We start from the raw sequence: 21,123 nt of genomic DNA, 5'->3' as shown, positions 1-21,123 counted from the left end.
GCCTTCCTGCTCCTCTGATGCTGCTTGGCCTGCTGTGTTCATCCAGCTCTACACCTTGGTATCTCAGATTCTCCAGCATCTGCAGTTCCTACTATCTCTGTAAATATTTAGTCGTTCTGTTAACTTAGGCATTGTTGGTAAGGCTAGATTTATGAACAGTCCCAATTGCCCTTGAGGTGGTGGTGTGTTACCTTCGTTGACCTCTGCACTCTGACGTAGCAGTTTAGTTAGTGAGTGGCTCACTTGGTCTTTTATGGTGTCAGTCAAGAGTCAACCATATTGCTGTGCATCTCGAGGTTCACATAGTCTAGCCTTTGAGAAGACTGGCTAAGTTTCTTTGCTGAAGGACATCAGTGAACCAAATGGGTTTTTACAACAGTCTGTTAAGTTTCAAGGTCATCGTAATTGATGCTAGCTTTTTATTCTAGATGTATTTAACTGCCTGGAATTAAATTCTCCAACAATCATGGGGTTTTGAACTCATATCTCCAAGCTTTTAGACTCCGCTGGTAGATTACTAGTTCAGTAATATAACCATTAGGGTACAGTACACAACAGATATTGAAAAAGAACATAAGAACATAAGAACTAGGAGCAGGAGTAGGCCATCCGGCCCCTCGAGCCTGCCCCGCCACTTAATAAGATCATGGCTGATATTTTTGAGACTCAGCTCCACTTACTTGTCTGCTCACCATAACCCTTAATTCCTTTACTGTTCAAAAATTTATCTAGCCTTGCTTAAAAACGTTCAGCGAGATAGCTTCAACTGCTTCACTGGGCAGGGAATTCCACAGATTCACACCCCTTTGGATGAAGAAGTTCCTCCTGACCTCAGTTCTCTATCTGCTTCCCTTTATTTTGAGGCTGTGCCCCCTAGTCCTAGTTTCACCTGCTAGTGGAAACAACCCCCCTGCCTCCACCTTATCTAAGAAGGGTACTTATAGCAGTCCTGTACATATCTGAGCAATTGTACATTCCTTCCCCACATACACAGCTCAACTACAACTCCAGGACAATGCTGAAGTAGCCCACAGTCGTGTATTAAATGGTTGTAAATTTGATTGACAGTTTAGTAAGCTGAAACCCCCTCCCCGCACACCCTACTCCTATTAATAAGTGTGTCACTACTGGTATCAGTAATTGTGAATCTTAGAGAATTGTTTGCTCTGTTCACTTCTCATTTTGTTACTTCGTACAAAATAAATCAGGTGCTGATTGGATGCCTTTTTGGATTGGCTAGGTTTTAAGATGGATCTTAAATGAAGAGAGAGATTTTAAACAAGGAATTCCAGAGGTTGGGGATCCAATGCTTGGATGCAGAAAGCAGGGGATGTGTAGAAGATCAGAATTGGAGGAACTCCGAGTTCATGAATGATGACAGGATTTACGAGAGATAGGGAGGGGCTACTGAGAGATACTTTGAAATTCCAGTCAGTGACAGAACACACATATTACATGAACGGTATATTATAACAGAGAATTAAGCATGGAATTTTGCAGTTTGATTGGAGGAGATTGAGATTATAGTACAGACATTACTATAAAATACCAAAAATCGTGAAACATTTAATCTCCCCTGATTTGATCCAAAATAAAATTGACTGAATCCATGTGCTAAGTAGAAAAACAGCCTACTTAGCATTTGGAGGGATGGATGTTTTGCAGTCTGAAGTGTGGAGTGTGAAAGCTACATCCAGAATCATATTAGTAACAAATTAGAATGTATTATTTAATGTTTCTCTTTGTGAACTCTTGCAGTTGTACATAAGAAATTTACTGACAGGATCAGGGTAAACAACAAGCAATGGATATTAATCAAACTAACCTTGAAAACATTCAAGGGTAAGAGAAAGATTAATATGTGACAATTCTCTTGTTACCATGGTGATTTGTAGCAGGTTACACAGCGAACAAGATTCTGTCATCAGTGAGCAGTCAGGAAATCTTGACTCGGATACAGGCACTCCACAGAAGGCAACTGCACAGCAGAAAATTACAAAAGAGGGAACAAGGAAGAAAAATGGTGAGATGAGCTTTTTTTAATGCAACCATATCTGCTCCTACAGCAAACACTTTGCAAAAAATCACAAACGTGCAGAAAATACAACTCTCGCAATGGACAACATGATTTTGATCTGAACATAAATTCCTGTGCCTCAAGAAACAACTTATGCAGCGTAAGCAGGATCTATTCAGAGGTTTCTTTGCTGGTGCATAAAAAATTATGAACTATTTCTGGATAAAATTACTTGTTTTTCAGTTGCCTCACATCTCCCCTTCCCCATCCATCAATTTTGTAATACTCCAGCTCAGAATTACAGTGTAGATGAGGAAAATCTTGTTCAAGTTAGACTGATCTAATTAAAACAGAAATTTGGAACAAATTAAAACTATATTTTAACTGCCTCACCCTCCTACATTTCCTACCTTTTGCCTGAGTTTTGATCTTCATGTATACATTATATAGAGGTAGAAGCAACAGAAAAGATGCAGCAAAATTATACAAGAATGATACTTGCACTGAAAAGTTACAATTATCAGGTTAAATAAATCAGATTGCACTTCTTTACTTTAGAGGCCTGGATGGTCTTTTAGATTATGAAAGACCTTGTCATGGTAGGGAAGGATTGAAGCTTATCAAAGCAGTCCATAAATATGAAACATCCCAAGGTGCTCTGTGGAGATATTACAAAACAAAATTATCACAGGTCCTTCAGCCTTGTTGGGGCAAAATTCTGGAACTCCTACCCTATTATTAAATGGACTGTGGCGGTTCAAGAAAGCGATTGACTGCGACCTTCTCACAAGCAATTAGTGATTGGAATAAATGCTGGCCAGCTGACATTAAGGGTGTCCCAAAATGGCACATTACAAATGGAGACAACAAAGTGTGGAGCTCGAGGAACTCAGCAGGCCAGGCAGCATCAGAGGAGCAGGAAAGCCGATGCTTTGGGTTAGGACCTTTTTTCAGAAATGATTTCTGAGGAAGGGTCCCGACCCGAAGCGTCAGCTTTCCTGCTCCTCTGATGCAGCCTGGCCTGCTGAGTTCCTCCAGCTCCACACTTTGTTGTCTCTGGCTCCAGCATCTGCACTTCTTGACATCTCAGTGATTCATAACAAATGGAGTCCTTTTTGAAGTACAGTCACTATTCGAGGCTGTGCAGTGAGGTTATATAACACACCATAGTTTTGGTCTAGAAAATAATGTAAAATTTTACTTTCAATGTTTAGATGTCGTTTGAAATTCTCATATTTACTCTATTTACAGTACAGTGTGCAAGTCTGCTGTCTACAGTGTACCAGATGCTGTGTGTTGTCAGGGAGGAATAAATGTTAAGGGTTGAGATGAGGTTATAAATGGATAGCCTAAGTGTTTAATCATTGTCACTTCAGCCCTGAGCTACTGATATACTTGAATTACTCTCTTCCTTTCCACATTCACAGAGGTGTGATGTAAGTGCAAGCTGTTTCTTTTTAAAAGTGGGACTTGGGTGAATCACAGCATTCGCTACCTGATGGTATAGTTTCAGAGAATATTATTGCACAGGGGGTTGTACTGCTGTCTTGTGCAGGGAAATAGCACTTACCTGACAGTAATATCATTGTAGAGTCAGTCAGAGGCAGGAGATCTATCAAACAACAACAACCAGTTGTACTTATAGAACATCTTCAGCATTGTAAAATGTCCCAAGATGTAATAGATGAGTTAAGAACAACCTTTTACCCAAGCCACATGAGGTATTACAGCAGGTGACAAAAAGCTTAGCTAAAGGAGAGGGAAGGAGAGTGTTATTGTAGGAGAGATAGATTAAGAAGTAGAGAAGCTTAGGGCATGCAAAATCAAAAGCACGCCTGATACTTAAAATTGTTTACTTCCTTTGTAATTTAAGCAACTCTAATTATCATCACAGAAGTCAACATTTGCTTTCCTTTCTGTAGCAGTTGGAAGTCAAGTTGAGAATATCACAGTACAGTCGTGTTTCACCTAATGAAACCACAAGTGTTTATATAGTGCCCTTTGGGAGCTCAGTATGTCTCAAAAGCTGTGTAGCCAATGAAGTATTTTTCAAGTCAAGTAAAGTGGGAATGTATATAATGGTGTAAGGGATAGACACTCAGCAAATGTCCACCATCCAGCAATGTGCTAATAACTGATAAGTCATTTTTCTAGTCAAAAGATAAATATTTGCCCAGGGCACCAGGGAGAGCTCCCCAGTCTTTGTCTAAAATAATGCTGTGGGATTTTATTTTTGTTATGTCTACCTGAGGAGTAGAAAGGACATTAGTGTTTAACATACCATTTGCAAGATGAAACTTCCTCCAGTGCGGCATGCCCTTATAACTACGCTGGAGTCTCAGCACAGATTTTGTCCTTGAATCTTTATATTCTGTGTTCACATGTCAGGAGTGAAATGTGAATCCACCAACTCAAGGTGAGAATGCCACAGATTGAACTAAGGATAACACTGTATTCATCAGCAAGTGTGCACCATGCTTTTTGCTATTTTCAGTTTCATTTTCAATTTGCCCAAAGGTGGGCATTATTGAGTCAATTTGGGGAGCACAAACCGCACACCAGGAACTTAAACTAAGATTCAGGCCATTGTGACAGACAGGTTTGAGGGGAAATCCTTCTGCTGTAGTTTTGCCTGTAGTGCAACCTAGAAGCGTAAGGTCTCCAGATCCAATAGCCCACAACCTGCTACAGGAAAGATGCTGTATTGAGCTGGTGATCTTTGCCTGTATTTGAGGGCAGCTCCATCACTGGTAAAATGGCAAAGACCTCAAAATTGCCATTAACTGGGTGCCTATACATTGCAGATTAGCTGCTTCCCTCCATTCAGTAAAAACATGGATGATCTATATAGATGCACATTAGTCCCAAATCTCTCGAATTCCTCACTTGGTGGCAGTCAATTGAGTTCAGTCCTAAAAATTTCAGTTGACTTGGTGTATATATGGGATATTGCAAGATTTTCTAGGTATTTGTAATGTTAGAATGAAAATGGATTGCTGTACCTTTTTATTTCTGTGGAAAGCCAATTTCCTAGATTATGACTTCATTGAATGCACCACATCAACTTGTTTTTACTTATTGTTGTTAACATAATAAAACATTTCACAAGAATGCAATCCGGTGCTAGTTCACATTAAGCTAAAGAAGGAGATAAATAGGAAAGGTAACTGATGGTTTGGAAAAAAGAATAAGTTGCAAAGAAAAAAGAAAAGGAAGGATAGAGAAGTTTAGGGAGGGAATTTCGGAGTTGAGGATTTAAGGTAACTGAGTCACTCAACCAGAAATAGTGGAAGGCAGGGTGCAGCGATGTATCAGAGGGCAGAATTGACAGTATGCAATGTCTTTATAGTGATGTAGGGCTGAAGGAGGTAACCTTCTCAATTCAGTTTATTTTCCATTCCACTATATATCTTTCAGTGACCAATTCAATGAATGAATTGGGCATGTTTACCAAAGGCAATGCCAGCAACTCCTCCATTTTTTATGTTAAAGGATGATTTTGCAACTAGTTGCCCTCATAACTTCTGATTATTGTCTGCACAATGAGCGCAGTCCTTTTCATTAAGTTATATTTCAGCAGATTCGGCTGTCTAATATATTTTTAAATTAAGTAATAACAGTGTCACATTAAATAAAGGACAAAGGATGAATCTTTAAGTTCCTCAAAGAATCATAGAGCAAGAACTATTTACTGCATTGTGCCTGTGACAGCTCTTTTTACAGAGCTGTCCAATTAGTCCCACTTGCCAGCTCATTTTTCAGTGTAGAGATTTTATTTTGTTATTTTTGTGTATTTATGCAGTGTCCCCTTGGAAAGTTACTAATGAATCTGCTTCTACTCTTCGTCCAGTGCATTTATGACCTTTTCACAAGTTGGGAATGGTGTGTGTGATAATCCGATGATGGATGGGGTCAGGGACATTCTAGAAAGACTCCATGCCAGAGTTTCAGTTGCTGGTGGGATTGAGATCCGATGTGGGAAAACGTTGAAAATCGTGGTCCCAGAGGTCAGCTTGGGATTGTGCCACCTCTAGGAGATTTTTGGATTTCCAGGGGATGGTGGGGGGATTGTGGAAGGAGTTGCTACACTTTTATAAAGCAAATTACTGGAAGTCCATGTAAGTCATGTTTACGCTGCAGTGGGGGAAGGTGTTTATGGATGCGCTGGAATCAGGGAGCATGTACAGTGAGAGATTCAGCTGATAACAGGTTGTTGATTGGTCTGTAGAATTGTGACCAGTCATGAATGCCAAAGGCCATCAGCCTAGTAACAACTATCTGATTGCCTCCTGGTTAGCTGAACAGCTTGTGGGTGTACACGACACTGGCAGAAACCTTCTGACAGCTTTGAGGAGCAGGTGGCACACCATTCTCTGTCGTAAAATACCCAAAGTCTGATGAAAGTCAGTTTATTTTCTCTCATCAGTTGTTGTAAACTGTGGCCTTTAACCAGTAAGCTTGAAACTTTGCAGTTAGTGAAGAACTGAAAAGGACCTGGAGAAAAAAGATTAAAGAACAAAAAGTCCTGACAAGCAAAAATATCATCTCAGCAAACTGTGTGGACTGGGGCCATTGAACTGCTTTCCAGTTTTTTTTTCCAACAACCATTTTCTTTGTCTGCCTGTATGTGTGTATAAGGATTTTTAGAAGGGGGTTAGTGTTTTAACTGTTAGAGTGATATGGCAACAGTTCATAGTTGTTTACCTGTACGTAGAATCTCTTTATTTGTTATAGATAGTATTTCTTAAGTACAGAAAAGTGGTACATGTTTTCTGTCAGCATGGGTACACCTGACAGGTAAATTGGATGGGTTCTTTGCGTACTTTGTTAAAATCTTTAATGTTTGTTTCAATGCCAACAATAGTAGAGCTTGATTTCCAGCTTATTCAGTATCTACTATAGAATAACTTGAAATTTCCACTGACTTAATATGGAAAATCCAAAGTTGTTGTCCTTCCTTCCCTTTCCAAACTGAACAGTCTAGTCACTGACTCATCCCTCTCCCTATATAAGGCTGCTTGCAACCGTGGTGTCATATTTGACTCTGAGATGAGCTTCCAAACATGTATTGTTGCCATCATCAAGACCACGCCAGAGTAATATTGGTTGATCAGGGTCAACTTGCCAGTCAATCAGCGTCCTGTTCTCCTATGGTATAAACTGTTGGGATCATTTGAAATTCAGCATTTTTGTGTTTGCCCTGATGATCACAGTGAACAAATTAACAAAACTATTAACAAACCAAATAAATCCCTTCTAACTACTAACTGTTCCCAAATAAACAAGATTCTAATGATATACAATTTCAAAAAATACAAGTCCCACTTATATCAAATAAAACCAGAATTTAGTCTCTCGAAATTACAGCCAGTTTACCTGTCTTCAGGAATGCCTTCTCTGTTAATTCTTCTGTCAGGAATATTAACTAGATGTGCTGTGGGTACTTTTGTTATTCAGATGGTGCTTTCTCTAAGACTTAGAGGAGTCTGTGAGAGCCAGCGGTTCTGTCTTGAGAGCTGAGGGCTGCTAGCTCTGGCGGATGGCATTTAGCTCTGCTGCCTTTTTCCAACTGCCCCTTTCTTTTATACTCTTGATGGCATATCAATATTTCTTACAATAGGATTGGTCCTATGTTGTCAAAACCATCAGATTTAAATTTAATTGGTTTTTGGTATCTCTGTGCCTGGTTCAAGTTCATTGGCTAAATTAAAAAACTTGTTGTCTTGGTAAAATCTGCTGCTTGGCCTGCTAACCATACAGCATTTTGATACACATGTTTCAATTCAGGTGCCCTCTATGTACTTGCAAACTTTCAAGCTGCTGCTCACAGATATCCATTTTAAATCCCTAAGCACAGAGAAAACACCTAATCTATTAAAGGGACCATGTATTACTTTCCCCACCTGGCATTTTATAAACACCAAGTTCTAACTTCCTGCCTCCCAATACTAGTACCCTATGCAATTTCACAACACTAGTATAATCTGTTAAATTAAGGTAAACTGCAGTTGATGTTGTTCCTAACATATTAAGTATATCTTCTGAGGCTGAGAACTTTGGCCTCCATTGTGTTACATTTACATTGACTTGGGCAGATTTGTGCTTAACAATTTCAGGGTGTCCCATGTCGCCCTACAGCCAAATAAGCTTTATTTTGAAGTGTAGCCACTGCTGTAATTTAGGTATCCAATTTGTTTGGAGCAAACTCCTACAAACAGCAATGATATAATCTGCTTTTTAGCAAAGCTGGTAGAGCGATAAATGTTGGCTTGGAAACAGAAAAGACCAGCTTGTTCTTTGTTACTTAATGTCATGGGATCTATCATCTCTATTCATTCGTGGAATGAGTGTTGCTGATGAGATCAGCATTTATGACCACTTGGAACTGCCTTTGTATAGTTTGTGGTGAGCCACATTCTTGAACTGTGCTGTCCATGTGGTGGGGATACATCCAGAATGCAGCTAGGGAGGGAATTCCAGAATTGTGATGCGTGGCAGTGAAATTGTAATAATGTAATTTCAAGTCAGGATGATGTCCAACCTGGATGGAAACATGTAAAAGGTGTCCCTGTGTGATTGCTGCCCTTATTTGTTAGGAGGTAGACACTGCAGGTTTGGAAGGTGTTTGGGAAGTTGCTGTACAGCTTCTTGTAGATAGTATACTTTGCTGCCACTGTATAACGGCACTGGAAGGAATTAAATTTTAAAGTAATGGATCAGGATATCAATCAGCTGCCCATCTAACTGAGATACCAGACTTTACCTTGGCTTGACATCTCATCTGAAAAAGTACAATTGTAACAGTGCAGCATGACCTCATTACCGCATTATGAGCACCAGCCTAGATTATGAGCTGATGCCTGTCTTCCCAAAATCTTCTGCCACAGAGTGCTACTAGCTAAGCTACATTGAATACTTGCGAAGATGCTGCATAAATGCAAATATCTGCTAATAACACAAGTACGAGTATCAACAGGCAGCTTGACTACAAACGCAAGCACTGAGTCACAATTGGCACTTTTTAATTTCATCTGTGGGATGAGGGTATGGCTCGTTGGGACAGCATTTATTGCCCATCCCTAGTTGCCCTTGAGAAGGTGGTGATGAGCTGCCTTCTTGAACTGTTGAAGTCTACTTGGTGTAGGTATCCTCACAGTGCCCTTAGGCCAGAAGGATTGCAGTGGCTCAAGATCGTTGAGATAGTAGAAGATGGGGCATACAGGACAGACATGGCGGGCCTTTTTTTTTGAGCTCCTTTGTACAAGCAATTGATTTGCTTTCTGGTAGCCTGAATGACCTTTGAGCATTAAGGATTTAAAGACAATTAGATGTGGACAATAAATGCTGACACCAACATTCCATGAATGGATTATATAGCAGAACGTGGTACAAGTGGGGATCCATCTCAAAACTGCAAACTGGTTAAAAACATTTGATGGTGTACTCTGTCATAATTGTTAATTTCTTATTTAAAATTAAGAAACATGGGTCATTTCAGCCGAAGCAGAAGTGCTTCTTATAGTTAAGAAGTTTGATTAGAATGAATTGACTGTGAGTGTGACAGGCAGTCAAGATAGATGCAGAGTTATTGATTACTTTTTGGCTTGCAGTGCCATTGATGAGTCACGTAGCTCAGAAACGTGTCAAAATACCATCCTGGGTGCAAATAATTCCTTGTTTTGAGAAGTGTTGAGTGTAGATGGCATGGTGGCTCAGTGCTTAGCACTGCTACCTCACAGCACCAGGGATGCAGGCTCGATTCTAGCCACGGGCAATTGTTTGTGTAGAGTTTGCATGTTCTGCATGGGTTTCCTCTGGGTGCTCCGGTTTCCTCCCACAGTCTAAAGATGTGCAGGGTAGGTGGATTGGTCATGCTAAATTGCCCATAGTGCCCAGGGATGTTTGGATTAAACAGGAGAATGGGTCTGGGTGGGATGCACTTCAGAGGGGTGGTGTGGACTTGTTGGGCCAAATGGCCTGTTTCCATACTGTAGGGATTCTATGATGATAGATATTAACTACAGTGATCTTACTGAATGAACAATTAATGCAGTCCTATTAGATTTCTTCCTTCACTATTAAACTTGCTTGAAGCAAAACATTTGTATCATAACTTCACTATAATAAACTCCTTCATACAGTACACTTTCCATCATAATGACACAGTGACAATTATGCAGTAACATATATCCAGTAATTGTTTTGTATTAAAAATAAAAATGGTTTCTTTTCTGTGCCGTTAGTGAATGACATATTGGACATGGTATATACAATTTACAGCACAGAAACAGGCCATTTAATAAAACAGGTCCACATGGGGAATTATGCTTCACATGAATCTCTTGCCTCTCTGTGGTAGCACACTCAAATTCAAGACCAAGTATTCTTGGAATTGTCATATAAGTTAAAGATTCTAAAAGACACAAAAAAGTTCTTGTATTAACCTCTCTTGTGGACCCAGATTAACAGAAAGCACAAACCAGGTGTCTGTACTCAAAACTAAAAATTACTGTTTATCTCAAGTAACTAGACTCCAGCTACAGGTAGACAGTTAAGAACTGTTGTCCCATAACTCTACTAATTAGAATATTTTCCCCTCATAACTATCCTCTTATGGACACACAGGAAGGAAAAGAAAATAACATGGGTGTTATGGACAGACAAGAAGATTGGGATGGCAGTTCAGTGGTTCCTGAGATAGTTCTTAATGGCTCTTATGTTGATCAGAATGCTGCTTCTCAGTCGTCCTTCTCCAGATGTTTCCACTGGTTTGCAAGTGGCGTAGGGTGGCTGGTTCACTAATGAAAGGTCTTTGACCTATCGATTAAAAGTCACGACTTAGAGCATCTGCTGAGGGAATGACAAATGGGTTTTCCTCAGGTTTAAAGTGGTTTTTAGAAGAAGTAGAGCTCCTGACCTGGTAGAGCTCTGATTGCAACTCACTATCTTGTTCATGTCCCGAAGCTGTTTATTTACTGGAGAACCAATAACATAATTGTAGACAGGCAGAAGACTTCTGTGATTGGTAACTGGCCACTAGACCATAAACCAATGCACTGCTTGTTGCCAACCAAAGCTCCATTAGTCCACAACCCTTCAGCTCCAGTTCCTCTGCATCAACAGCTGTGCAAACTGTATTCGCAATAAATATCAAGGTACATGCATTAGGACTACGCAGCAATCCTTGCCACCCTTGGTCCTTAAACAGGTCTTTTTTCTCATTTTAAACAATTTAAACAAAATAAGGCAAAAATAATAAGACACTATCTTAACAAAACGAAACATGGGTTTCTGTTACTAACAGTAGGTGTCTTTTTTTTTTCATTTGTAAGGTATGAATGATGCTAGCACAGCCAACATTTATTGATGATCCTTAGCTGCCTGTGAAAAGCCTAAGGTGACCTGCTTTTTAGAATCACTCCAGGCAATGTAGGGTAGTGCTATTAAGGAGGTGGTTCCAGGATTCTGACCCAGTGACAGTAAAGGAGTGGCTATACGTTTCCCCACCACTAGAATGTTCGGCTGTGCCTCCGTTGCTTGTTCTTTCTTGAGGGGTGGAATTCTGAATGTGTGATTTGTTAGGAAGCCTTGTCTCTTGGCATCGTAACAGTTGTTTTTCTCTTGCTCTGTTATGACCTGTCATTCTTAATGAAACATGATTCAGCACCAGTCAGTGATGAGGAGGAGAGTGCCACACTGTTTGAGCACGTCTCCAAGACATCGGATGATCCATTCGACACATCCTCCGGGTCTGTTCAGCTCCTCTCAATCAAGCCTCTGACAGCCCATCCTGGTTACCCTGCATCAGAAAGGAGTCCAGAGGCAGTGACATTAAATGGGGAGGTAAGCATGATGTTCTTGTTTACTTTTGAAGCGCGAGTTTTGTGACAGGACCACCCACTGTGAGAAATGACTTCAAATATCCTCTCCAATAAAAGGTAACTAAAGAACAACATTAAGACTATAGAAGAATCCAGAACATCTGGGTGCACTCTTAGAATTCAAGATCAGCTGATTGGAAATATTTCCAGAAAATTTGTGCACACCAAGAGGTTGTGAGATTAGAAGGTGCCCTATTCCAGTAGGTTGTGGCTACAGGAGGCATTTGAAAGGAAGATGGATAGTTACTTGTGTACGTATGAATACATGCATTAGGAGCAGGAATTAACCACTCACCTCCTCGAGAGTGCTTCTCCATTCACTATGTAGCTCAGTGGTTAGCATTGCTGCCTCACAGCACCAGGGACCCGCGTTTGATTCCATTCTCAGGTGTCTGTCTGTGTGGCATTTGCGTATTCCACCCCCCCTGCCCAGCCCTGTGTCTGTATGGGTTTCCTCTGGTTTCCTCCCACAGTCCAAAGATGTGCAGGCTAGGTGGATTGGCCATGCTAAATTGCCCCATAGTATTCAGGGAAGTGTAGATTAGGTGGGTTATAGGGGGATGGGTCTGGGTGGGATGCTGTGAGGGTTAGTGTGGACTTGTTGGGCAGAAGGGCCTGTTACCACACTGTAGGGATTCTATCATTTTATCATTTAAGATGATGTTTGATCTGATAACTCCACTTTCCTGCCTATTCCTTGCTTGTCAAGAACCTATTTACCTCTGCCTTAAAATATTCCAGGACTCTGCTTTCACCTCCTTTTGAGGATGAGAGATTCAAAGACCGTCTGTGAGAAAAAAAATTCTCCTTTAACTTGGTTTTAAATGAAGGTTTCTTTTTTAAACACTGACCCTGAGTTCTTATAAGAGAAACAGTCTTTCTACATGTGCCCTGTCAAAAACCCTCAGGATTTTCTGTTTCTATCAAGTATGTTCTTACACTTCCAAGTTCCAGAGAATACAAGCCTAACCTGTTCAATCTTTTCTTTTAAGACAAACCTCTCATTTCATGTATCAGTCTTGTAAACCTTCTCTAACCTGCTTCCAATATCTTTACTTCCTTCCCCAAATAAGGAAGGCCAGTACTGTATAAAGTACACCAGATGTTGTCTCACTAATGCCCTCAGTCATAACTTCTCTAATAAATAAAAAGGAAGTGTTGGACAAACTCAGTAGATCTGGCAGTATCTGTGGAGAGAGAAGCAAAGTTAATGTTTAAGTCTACATTCATATTCTTTGGCATTAACCTCTGACTTTTGTATTCAATTTCCCTCACAATAAATGATAATCTTTTCCTGATTACTTGCTGTCTCTGCATATTAACCATTTGCAATGCATTGTACTAGGACACCTGCTTCCCACTACTGTTCTGAGGAAGGGTCACTGAACCTGAAATGTTAATTCTGTTTTCTCCTTTACAGATGCTGCCAGACCTGCTGAGCTTTTCCAGCAACTTTGTTTTTGTTCCTGATTTACAGCATCCGCAGTTCTTTCGGTTCCCACTACACTTCACTGCTCTACAATCTTTCTCTTTAGATAATATGCTGCTTTTTTAAAAATTCTTGATGCCAGTGAGTGATTTCACATTTTCCCACTTTATTTTCTGGATCTTTGCCCATCACTTAACCTATATGTGTTATTTTCTATCTTCCTTATGTACTCTTCACAACTTATTCTCTGACCTATCTTTGCGTTATCAGCAAATTCAGCAATTATACCTTCCACGCCTTCATCTCAGTCATGTATACAATTGTAACTTGCCAGGCAGAAAATGATTCATTTATGCCAACTCATTGCTTCCTGCTAACCAGTAATCTTTCTTCCATGCCACTATTCTAGCTTTTACCCAAGAGCTTTCATTTCCCCTAGTAATCTCTTAAGTGCCCCCCCACCACCACCTATCAAATGACTTCTCAAAATCTAACTACAGTATGTCCAATGGTTTCCCTTTATCCACTGCAAGTAATCTGCCTGATTACTTTGATTTTCTCCAAGTGCCTTGCCGTAACGTCTTTCCTAATATCTTCTGACATCTTCCTACTGACAGATATTAAGCTAACTGTCCTGAAATTTACTGCACTTTGTCTCTCTCTTTTTGAATAATGGAATATATTTACAATTTTCTAAATTAAAGGAATCATCCCCAAACATATGGAATTTTAGGATGTTAAATCTATCAAGTATTCCACTAACCATTTCTTTAAAGCCCCTAGGATGAAGTCCATCAGGAACCAGGATCTGTAAACATGCAGCTCCAACAATTTGCTCAGTACCACTTCTCTGACGATTGTAATTTTCATGGGCTCCTCCCTCTCTGTTACTTTTCCTGATTTAGTTATTTCTAGGAAGTTACTTGTGTCCTTTATAGTGAAGACTTATGCAAAATACCTGTTCAGATCATTTGCCATTTCCCTGTTTTCCACTATGAATTCTCTAGACTCTCTTTCTCATTTACTTTGTTAACACTTGCCTTTTTGAATTATTTATAGAAAATCCTGTATCTGCTTTTACGTTTTTCACCATTTCCTCTTTCGTACTCTATTTCTCCCTCCTTTTCAATCTTCTAGCAGTTTTTTTTTGACATTCTGTCTAAATTTCTGACCTATCACCCATCTTTGCATAATGATATGCTTTTTCTGTAAGTTTGATACTATTTTTAACTTTTTTTTAGTGAACCATGGATGGTGTGTCCTCACCTTGGAATTTCTTTTTCCCATTGGAATAGATCTAATTTTTGCATTGTGAAATGTTCCTTCAAATTTCTGTCTCTATTGACCCAATTACCAGTTTACTTTCAGTAGTTCTGCTTTCATACTATCCTAATTGCCCTTGTTTAAACTGCTGGTCTCAAACCCAGTTCTCCGTCCCTCAAACTGAATGTAAAATTCATTATACAATCGTTGCGGCTACCTGGGATTGCCTTCACTATGAAGCCATTAATTAATTGTCTCTCAGTGCCAGGTCTCATCTTATCTGCTCAGAGATAGTAAGAACTGCCAATGCTGGAGTCAGAGATAACACTGTGTGGAGCTGGAGGAACACAGCAGGCCAGGCAGCATCAGAGGAGCAGGAAAGCTCACGTTTCAGGTCCAGGTCCTTCTTCAGAAATGGGGCAGAAGGGTCCGACCCAAAATGTCAGCTTTCCTGCTCTTCAGTTGGTGCTTGGCCTGCTGTGCTCCTCCAGCTCCACACTGTGTTATCTCACCTAATCTGCTGTCTGGTCTGTTGCAGAACATGTTGTTCTAAGAAACAATCTTGAACTCTTCCACTTGGCTTCCTTGGCCATCTGATGTTTTGTGTGGAGATTAATATTCCCCTTGATTTTGCCATACCTTTCCACCAAGCTTCCACTGTTTCTTCCTTTACATTCTATGCTACTGTGAGGTTACTATTAGAGAGCTTGAAAATTACTCTGAACAAGTTATCACTTGCCTTTCTGGTTTCTCTTCTCACCACACTGCTTCTGCGCTGTAGTTTGCTGAACTTAGGTTCTGTCTCCTTATTGTCCTCCATTAATTAATGGAGCCATCCCTCCACCTTTCCCAAGCTTTACATCTTTCCTAAATGTCACATAACCTTCAAAATTCAAGTCCCAACTTGTGTCATCCTCCAGCTGTGTTTCTGCAATGGCTATCAAATCATACTTATTTATTAATTATCAATAGCAGTTCATTTCAGAATAGACTCTCAAATATGAAAATAGAGAAAATGATAGGGAGGTAGACATAGACAGTGAAATAGAAAGAAAGAAATAGAGACCAAGAATGAAGGATCACACAATTTGAGAAAGAAACAGAATTCAAACAAGTAAATTGATAGGATATGATGGGCTGTTTTACATTGCACTGAATTTACTGCCATTATTGAATTCACAGAACAGTAAAATTAAGGAAGAGGGTGAGTTGGACGGAGCCTGATGAATTGCTTTTGTAGGTCAGCCACAGTTATTGGATAAGCAAGTGTAAGAAATGTATTAGTTTCTCTCCAAATCCCACAAGCAGCAGCAAGATCAATAACCAACAAATTTCTTTAATAAAATCTATTGAAGTTCTGTTAGATTGTTTCTTGCAGTATTTTGGGACTTTTCAAAGAAGTTATGAGACTTACATTAAAAAAAAAATTGGTTCTCGTCAGATTACTTCAGTAGAATTTCCAGGCGATATCTTAGCATTAGGTCAGGGGCTGGGAACTCTGTGGCAAGTAACTTAATTCCTGACTCCCTCAACCCGGCCCACCATCTAATGTGATGGAATAACCACCCCCACCCCCGACACACACACACACACACTTGCCTGATAGTGGCTCCAACAATGTTCAAAACTACATCCAGGACACAGCAGCTCGTTCACCACTTTAAACATTCACTCCCTCCACTACCTGCACACAATGCCTGCTCTGTGCACCAATGTAAGGTGCGCAGTCACAGCTCTCTAAACCTCCTTGGCCAGCTCCTTTACCATCTAATAGAACAGGGGCAGCAGATGCATGGGGATGTCGTCACTTGTAAATTTCCCCCTACAAGCCGCATAGCTTCCTGACTTGGAACTCCTTTCCTCACAGTTGCCACAGTTCAAGACAGTAGCTCATGACCACCTTGTCAAGGCTATTAGTGATGGGCAACAAATATTGGCCTTTGCAATGATGCGCACACTTTGTGAACGAATAAGAGAAGTAATGATTCGTGTACATTCATGAATCATAGATTTACTAAAGTATTTCTTTGTGTAGATGCTCATTTGAATGGTAAAGCTGTTTCAGCATGTAGGAGTCAAGGTTACTTCAGGCGTAGTTACAGAGAAAGAACTGAATTTCTTTTATGAAAGCAAAGCACTGAGAATGCTGGGAATCTGAAATAAGAACCACTTGAAAACTGAGCAGGTCAGGCAGCACCTATGGAGAGGAAGAGTTCAAGTTTCAGATTGCTGACCCTCATCAGAACTGAATTTCTTGTCATGTGCTGTCAAACTATGTATCGAGTAAAATTCATCTGATTTCTCAGTGTTCTGAAATGTTACTTTGACCCATTACTTAAATAATAATTAGAAATTTTAAAAGTTCTTGGTCTCTTTCTTCTCTCCTGCTCTCACACACACATCTTTTCTCTTCTTTCTGATGTTTGTGATTCTAGTGTCTCTCTCTCTCTCTCTTTCTGTCAATCCACTTTCATCTATTCTGTCGCATTTGTGTTTGTTCTGTCTCTGGGTTTTGGTCAATGGACAGGATAGATAGGGCCTAGAGGAAGACAGCAGGCCAGGCAGCACCAGAGGAGCAGGAAAGCTGACGTTTCGGGTCGGGACCCTTCTTCAGAAAAATGAGTTGTTAAATGTGCAATTAATGCTCACTGAAAGCCTCATCCTGCTGCCTCAGGCCTTCAACTAGGTGTAAAGGGGAACCCAAAATGCAAAACATGTCAGGATTGCTTGCAGACACCCAGAGGGCAGGGACTGATCCCTTATTCAAAGCTATGCAGTGATCAAGTGATCCTGGCATTAGGATTTTTTCTGAAGAAGGGTCCCGACCCAAAATGTCAGCTTTCCAGCTCCTCTGATGCTGCCTGGCCTGCTGTGTTCCTCCAGCTCTACACCTTGTTATCTCAGACTCCAGCATCTGTTGTTCTTACTATCTTTAGATAGGGTCTAGCCTGTCACCTCTTTTCTGAAGGCCATCTGGATTAATTGTCAACTGGATAATGATGGGCTTTTTCTGGGATCAAGGGCCCTTGGGGCGAATGTCCCTCTAAGAGTCACAGATAATTAAGAGGCCAACTCACCTCATTGCTCAGCAGTGCCACTGGGAAGGTGGTGGCTGCTGCTGGTATTGGTCCTACTTCTCCCAGAGGCCTGTGATCAGCCATGGACCCAGGCATGGGCGAGTTATCCCATGAAGGGGAATTGTGAGGTGGGGATCATTGGGGAGATGGAAAGGCAGGGGTTTGTGTCTGAAAATACCACCACCCTTTTCCTGATGCTAGGATCACTTGATCACTGCATACCTTTGAATAAGGGATCAGTCCCTGCCCTCTGGGTGTCTGCAAGCAATCCTGACATGTTTTGCATTTTGGGTTCCACACGTACCCCCTTACACCTAGTTGAATGCCTATGGCAGCAGGATGAGGCTTTCAGTGAGCATTAATTGCACATTTAACAACCCATAACATGGACTGAGGCAGAGGTGGGATGTTAGGAAAGTGGTTCTAACTTGCTGTCTTACATTTTGATCAAATGCCCCTCTATCACCAATCATGCCACAGAGGAGAGCAATAATTTCTACCACTTGTGAGTCTACCTCACCCTATTTCTCTCTCTTGTCACTGTCTGAACACTTTTGCATGTATTTACCTAGTCTTCATCTCTCCCTCAGTTTACTGTTTTAGTGTGCTTCCTTGATTTATGTGGTTCTTCTCTCTGTCAGTCTCCTCTCTTTCTGGTTCTGTCTGTTGATATTTCTTGTCATGAATTGTGTTTGGGGCCAGAGGAATGCACTATATCTCTCTTTAGTTACACTGATCCATTGACCACAAGATAAATTAATGTTTTACCCAATAATTTATATCAAATGGAAATTTTATCTATAGTGTGTTCAGAATTAAAAGATCTATCAGCCAGGTTTCTTTTAGCACGGAGGAGAGATGGAGGGGTGGAGTCTAGAGGGGTCAGTATCTGGGTTTGGGGAGAGAGGAAGGAATGCTTAAACTTAATGATGAATGTTGATGATAAAGATACCTTTGTTACCCCATTTGCAGTAACTCCACAGAGGCTGGTATCCTATCATCAAGTCCCCCTTTATTTACAAGTGCATAGTACCTGACACTGGAATGGCTTTCTCAGAGTGAACAGAACCCCTGACATTCCTGTCAGCCAGCGCTCCCTGATTGGACCAGGTTAACAGCCCTAATCAGTGAACTCATATTCTATGACTTCCACCTGGCTGACCTCATTACAATCACTACAATTGATTTGAGGGATCTTTTTAAATCATGGAAACAATGGAAAATGGGTAATAACAAATTGATCAACTGGTTGCGAATCAAAGGGAAGATGGACAGTGGGCTGTTAATTTATTAAAGCCCATTTTCTACATTTTCTGAGTGTTATAATCACTGCTTTAAGATCAAGGACTTTATGGAGAAGGAAAGTTTTTGTTTGTGTTCAACTCAAAGGGGAGGGTGAACTTGGTCTCATCTAAAATTCAGGACTGCAGCACTCCAAGTAGTGTTTGAGCCTCCAACCTTTTAATTCAGGATAAGGATTGCTCCAGCTGAGCTATGGTTGGCAAATCCATCTCATTTGTAAGATGGCACCTGTGGCATTGGAGCAATCCCTGAACGCTGCACGTTCTTACGTTTTCAGAATCTCACGCTGTGAAAAATGTTTGCGTTAGCTAAATGAATCAATGTCTGTATTTCAGTAATAGTTTCTCCTGGAGTTTCATAAAATTTTGAGAATGAAGAGAGAAAGAACTTACTTTCTCGGGTTGCTCATGCATAAGGGCCTTGTTTAATGGAATTATTCCCATCTCTTTTTCCACTGACATCCTATTTGAAGCTTGAAAATTGTGATTTCTCTATCCAAGCTGAGAGAGTGGGGACCTGTTAGAGTTGGGGGTACAGCTATTACAACTGAGCCCCATGTTGGCCATTGCTGCCTCAGAGCTCCTGACCCTAAGATTTTAGCTTGCATCTCCATTTGGGGTCCCAGTATTCCATACTTCAACTAGGACTTCCCAAAATATGGTGGTAAAAAAATGGGAATCTTTAACAGAGCAGCATTTCCTTAACACTGCATTTTAAAACATTAGGAGAGGTCTTCTGCTGAAGTGGGAGTTGAACTATCAACCTTCTGGCTCAGTAGTGACAGTTGTACCTGCTGAGCCATAGCTCCTCCTTGATGAAGTGCTGTCTCTAAATGTGAGTTCTTTACTAATGGTATATGCATGAACCACCATGTGTACTGGCAGTAAATTTGCAGGATCTTTTACTGGCGTGAAAATTAGTTGGCATTCACCTTGTATAAAAGAGAAATACAACGCAGCTGTACTAATGTAACTGGTGAATACAGCAAAATGCTTTATGGATTTTAAAACCTTCAGCCATCAGGAAGAATAACAGCAACATTGATCTGAGTGATTGCTGGCAGCTTTCGACCCCCACTTCAGATGGAGCTGATTGTAAAGTGAAAGAAAAGCAATATGTTCAATATTGCACACCACCTCTTTTGTGGAATTTTTCATCTGGATTCTTTCATTTAGGAATGTGCAAGAGCTCATTGGATTTATTATTTATTACATCAGGCTTTGGGGTGGGATTGCAGTGGTATTGTAGGATGCAGCATCAAGCCGTTGTATGCTTAACCTAGCAATGTTCCAATTGAAGCTTAATCACTGTCTCTCTTCTTTTTAATGAGACACTGCATCTTACTCAGGCAGTTGTTTTCATTTCAGCTTTGCTGGTGCTGGTGGAATACAGATGTTGTTTGGCAGAGTCTGTGTTGATTGTGTTTTTTTGCCATCAGTTGTGTATCACAGGTTGCCAGATGTTTGTCAGCTTTAGAATGTTGTCCTTAGTAAAATCTAACAAGCTTTACAGTCTGTGAGCTGTGGGACAGTTTTTTTTTTAATTGTAGCATCTTAAATCATGATGTGTAGGATTTATAGTGGACAAATTGCCCTGTCCATGATAGTCAATCAATGCCAGTGCGGTCAACAGTATGCTGTCTGGTACATGTATCATCTATTGTTGTTTGCCCTTCCATAGTATTGTCCCCATATAACCTAGTGTCTACTGCATGCTCACAGTGTTTTAACTATTTATATGATCTTTCCCTTCAAGGTCAATGTTTAAGTACACTATGTGTGAATCCAAACCATTTTAAATTCCAGAGATCAATCAGTTGCATGTAAATTTCAGGCTTCAAGTTGAAAGAAGTTAGATTTTTATGAAATTACTTTGTATATCTAACAATGTTTGACACGTGGTCTAATCATTATGTAGAATTGGGTACAGTAGCACAGTGGTTATGTTACTTATCCAGTAATCCCAAAGTCTGGAATAATAATCCAGACAGTTGGTGACCATGAAACTGCCAGCTTACTGTTTTCTGAAGAAGGGTCCCGACCCGAAATGTCAGCTTTCCTGCTCTTCTGACGCTGCGTGGCCTGCTGCGCTCCTCCAGCTCCATGCTGCGTGATTTCTGACTCCAGCATCGGCAGTTCTTGCTATCTTTCAGCT

At 40.5% G+C, this 21,123-nt stretch overlaps 1 protein-coding gene across 1 annotated transcript in view; it reads left to right on the top strand.

The window, feature by feature from the left end:
• The window catches only part of kiaa1549lb (KIAA1549-like b), a 236,516-nt gene that overhangs the window by 170,703 nt on the left and 44,690 nt on the right, over positions 1 to 21,123 (top strand). Inside the window, 2 exon segments of the mRNA XM_048607385.1 lie at positions 1,896 to 2,023; positions 11,682 to 11,860. Of these exon segments, the coding sequence (XP_048463342.1) occupies positions 1,896 to 2,023; positions 11,682 to 11,860 (307 nt within the window).

This window comes from Rhincodon typus, chromosome 17 (genome assembly GCF_021869965.1).
Source record: "Rhincodon typus isolate 14 chromosome 17, sRhiTyp1.1, whole genome shotgun sequence".
Taxonomy (NCBI): domain Eukaryota; kingdom Metazoa; phylum Chordata; class Chondrichthyes; order Orectolobiformes; family Rhincodontidae; genus Rhincodon; species Rhincodon typus.
The sequence above is the reverse complement of the archived record's forward strand: the minus strand, read 5'-3'. Positions and strand labels throughout refer to the sequence as shown.